Source organism: Lipotes vexillifer, unplaced genomic scaffold (genome assembly GCF_000442215.2).
Source record: "Lipotes vexillifer unplaced genomic scaffold, Lipotes_vexillifer_v1.1 scaffold1094, whole genome shotgun sequence".
NCBI classification, from domain to species: domain Eukaryota; kingdom Metazoa; phylum Chordata; class Mammalia; order Artiodactyla; family Lipotidae; genus Lipotes; species Lipotes vexillifer.
The window spans coordinates 512,630-516,608 of record NW_006792775.1 but is presented as its reverse complement, the minus strand read 5'-3'; the positions used below and the strand labels follow the sequence as shown (position 1 = coordinate 516,608).

Below are 3,979 nucleotides of genomic sequence, written 5' to 3'. Positions count from 1 at the left end.
ACACACACACACACACACACACACACACACACACACACACACACACACACACACACACACATTCAGGAGGGGCATCCCTTCCCCATCCCTCCTTCCCCGACTTTGTGCTCATCAGGCCGCTGCCCCTGTGGTCCCTCTGCCTGGCTCCCTCGGGGGCTCATGGCTGGGGATGCTTCCCCCCCAGATGGGCAGGCAGGATGCTGGCTTTGTTCCCAGTGGGGTTTGGGCTCGGAGGCTGGCAGGACTTCTGCTCTGTGGAGACATGGCGCGCTGCCCTGGCCTGGCATTGGCGGTGATGGGCAAGTCACTGCGACGGGGATGGGACACTCGTTAGGGCCCAACAGGCAAACCCAGGGGCTCCACACAGCGTCCTTTGTTGGTGGGAATGGGGCCTCCTGTCCCCAGGCAGCGATTGTCTCGGCCGCTTCGGCCGTGGGAACGCGTTCATGCCAGGCTGCCCTGAGAGGGAGCCTCGGAGCCAGGGACCTGCCAGGCAAGAGGAGGGCCGGGGCGCCTCCCCCCGCCGCATTCAGAGGGGGGTCTCCCAGGCGGGCTGCCCCGCGGTGCCTAGAGGCCAAGTCGGGGCCTGGAGCCAGGCGGGTCGTTCTGCGGGGCAGAGGGTGGCGGCGCTCCGGTGTGACAGGTGGGCCTGGCACCCGCCTTCCTCCTTGTACCTGTTTCTTGGCCATGAGGACGACTTGAGGGGATCTGGGTTCTAAACAAATCCTAGTTCTGAGTTGTGTCTGGGGAGGGGAGCCAGGGAAGTGGAAGTGTTGGCAGGGGCCGGGGCGGCTTCCAGTGCCTCACTCTGACCTTGGCCCTGCTTCCAGAGCCCATCTGTGCTGTGGGCCACGGCGTTGCCGCCCTCTGCTGTGCCACCAATGAGGACAGGTCCTGGGTGTTCCAAGGCTACAGCGTCACGGGGGTGAGTGCTGCAGGGGTGCTGGGCTGTGGATGGGTATGGAAGATGTGCACACGCATCCGAGAGCAGGGGGACTGGCTGGGGGCCTGCTGGGGGGCCCAGGGTCCCCTCCGGTGGGGGCAGCAGTCGTTTGCCCAGCTGGGGCTCTTGGTTACCAGCATGGGGCAGGGGTGGGGAGCAGGGGCCCTTCGGGGCCTTGTTTCATGCCTGTCGAGTATGTCACTCCTTTCGGGTCCAGGAAGCGGTGCCGCCACTTGGGCAGAGGGCCTGGCTGGACGCGGAGCCAGAGTCCGGGTCCTGGGGCGGGTCCGGGGGGATCTGCCGGGCGAGGACTGAGGCCTAGGTGCAGGGGCTGCACGGGGCTGGCCTGGCCGGTGGCTGGGAGAGGACAGCAGGAGAGGGGCAGGGGCTCTCCTCTGGGGGGGGACCTCGGTCACCACCCCCCGCGTGGCTCTGTGCTCGACCCCCAGCCCTTCTGCTCGTTGAAGGGCTCTGCCCTGAGGTCACCTGCCCGGCTTATTCTGGTCACCCGTGTGCCCCGATGCTGGGCGAGGCGGTGACAGGCAGCTCCCGCCCGACGGTGGCCTTGTCACCTCAGGCCACCCCACGGCGGGAGAGCCTCAGCCCCGACCCCTGCTGCGGGCCCCTCCACCCTCAGCAGCCCCCACGTGGCGGGCGTGGCCCCCTGAGCCTGGGTGCCCTTTCCCCGCAGCCTTCCGTGTACGAGCTCGTCCGGGCGCCCGGCTTCGCCCACCTGCCCCTGGTCGTGGAGGACTTCGTGAAGGACGCGGGGGCCTGCTTCAGTGGTGAGTGGGGGCCCTGGCCAGGCCCGCCTGTAGGGGCTGAGTGTCCAAAGGACCTCGGGGGCCAGCCCTTGACCACGAGTCCCCGGCCCAGGAGGGCAGGTGCGGGAGGGTCTCGGGAGCTGGCCCAGCACGTGGCCTGAGGCCTGGGCCCCCGGGGGTCTCCTGCAGCCAGCGAGCCTGACGCCGTGCACGTGGTGCTGGACCGCCACCTGGTCACTGGCCAGAACGCCAGCTCCACCGTCCCGGCCGTGCAGAACCTGCTGTTCCTCTGCGGCAGCCGGTGAGGGGCCTTGGCCTGGGTGGCGGGTGGGACGCTGCCTTGTGACTGGCCCCTTTGCCTTGACCTGGCCTCCGTCCTGCAGGAAGTGAGGTGGCCCCAAACTGAGCCCGCCAGCGGATGCCATCACCTCCAGATGTCCTGGGTGTCCCCAGAGGCAGCTGGACTCTCGGGCTTCCGGGAACCCCGTCTTCACGACACCCCAGCCTGGCTTGCTGGGGGCTCTGAGAATCCTCCCTGAGGGGTGAAGGCTCTGGGGGAGGGGCTGAGCCCCCCCACCCTGCAGAGTCTCCTCAGGGAGGGGTGGGGAGTGCCGAGGGCCCGCTGGCGGCCGGGTGGCCCTGGAGCATTCTGAGTGCCCCGCAGAGGGTCGGCTGTGGGCTCCGGGCTGGGCTCTTGGCTCCTCTGCCCGTCCCTGTTCACCCTGGCGGGGGTGGGCAGAGGCTGAGCCTTCCTGGAAGCTGGGTGGCTGCCGGCTGGGATCCCAAGGTCCCGCTTCTGTGCTGAGGCTCCTCCCAGGCCTCCCTGCGGTCTCCCCAGGCCTTTGGGCATTGGTGGGGGGCTGGGTGGGGAGGGGCCCGCTGGCTGCTGCTGAAGAGCCTGCTCTCACCCTAACCCTTGCCTAGTGCACGGTTTCAAATGTGATGACGACCCCATGTTAAGGCCAGGATGGACCTTGGGGTGGATGCTGCAGTGTCACCACGTCCCTTCTGATGTTGAGAAACACTTTTAATTGTGGATACAACACACGGCCCTGCCCAGGTGGCCTCGGGTCCTGACGGCCGAGCCTGGTTTTGGAGCTGTTCTGCCTGTTTCAAGGTGGACATGACGGAGCCGAGTTCCACTTGGAAGGAGGCCTTGAATGTGGCTGGCTGGGCTGCGTTGGCAGGGGCGGCGGACAGTCCTGGGGTTGCCAGGTGGCTGTCCAGCCAGCCGAGTCCCAGTGCAGCCTGGTCGCTCTCCAGCTTCCCCAGGGCACCTGTCCTGGCCTGTGGCCCTTGGCTGGGGCCTCCTGGAGCTGCTCTGGCCCCGTGTGTGTCACCATCCCTGTCTCAGCCTGACTAGCTCTGCCGCATCCAACCCCTCAGAACAAAGGAGGAGGAAGCAGGGCGCCCCGAGTTGGAGGCAATGCTCCCACATGCTCCTTTCTGTCCGGCATCTCCTGGTGTCGGGGCCCCTGCCACCTGCTGGCCTGCTTTGTGCACACATGGGGCCTGGGCAGCCCCATCGGTCATCCCGTGTTTGCAGTCGTCACATCACGGAGTCATGGACATCTCTGGACAAAATATTTTCTTCAAACGATGATGCCTTCTGACTGTGCAGACCAAGACCCAGGCAGGCTCTGCGGGGGCCCCTCCACAGCCCTGCTCCCTGGTGGCTGATGCTTTCTGAGTCCGCCCCACCGGCTGGTCCTGGGTATGCCAGGTCCAGGGTACTGGGGTGGCCGCTGGGTGGGTGCAGGTGCCTGTGCCCCCGGGGGTTCCCCACATGCCCGGGGTGTTTAAAATAGACCCTGAGGTTTATCCAAGAGAAAGAAGGACCTACAACTCTACAAAAACAGTGCGTGAACATCTGTGGTGTTTTTTGCGATAAGTTGTAGCTTCCATAAAAGGAGCATTCTTACTACCGGACAATATTAATGTCCATGCGGTGGACCCTTGGAAACATCATGCTCAGCAAAGGAAACCAGACAGATACGAAAAATCCAAAAACTCAGTGTGGATCAGTCATTTGTGGCTGGGAATGGGGGCAGAGCGGGGGACAAGCATGTTCTAAGGTGCTGGCTACACAGGGTTGTACAGGCTTCATGTCTGTCACTGGCATCCATGGTCTCCATCCTGAGGCCCCAGGCCAGGCAAGGCCCAGGCCCAGGTGAGCTGAGACCACGTCTTCCTAGGACACAGCCCTTTGATCAGCTCAGGGGGAGGGGGCCACAGGAAGCCTTAGCCCCCTGACCCGACCTGGCTGGGGGGG

General features: G+C 65.3%; 1 protein-coding gene across 3 annotated transcripts in view; it reads left to right on the top strand.

The window, feature by feature from the left end:
- Positions 1-2,162, top strand: part of GATD1 (glutamine amidotransferase class 1 domain containing 1) — a 5,772-nt gene extending 3,610 nt beyond the window's left edge. For 2 of the 3 annotated variants that reach the window (XM_007465925.1, XM_007465924.1), the window contains 3 exons: positions 831-925; positions 1,635-1,728; positions 1,897-2,012. In XM_007465925.1, the coding sequence (XP_007465987.1) occupies positions 831-925; positions 1,635-1,728; positions 1,897-2,012 (305 nt within the window). Of the gene's footprint in view, positions 1-830; positions 926-1,634; positions 1,729-1,896; positions 2,013-2,090 lie in introns of those variants that run through there. The other variant, XM_007465923.1, reaches the window with a different exon arrangement.
- Positions 2,163-3,979: the final 1,817 nt, after the last annotated feature.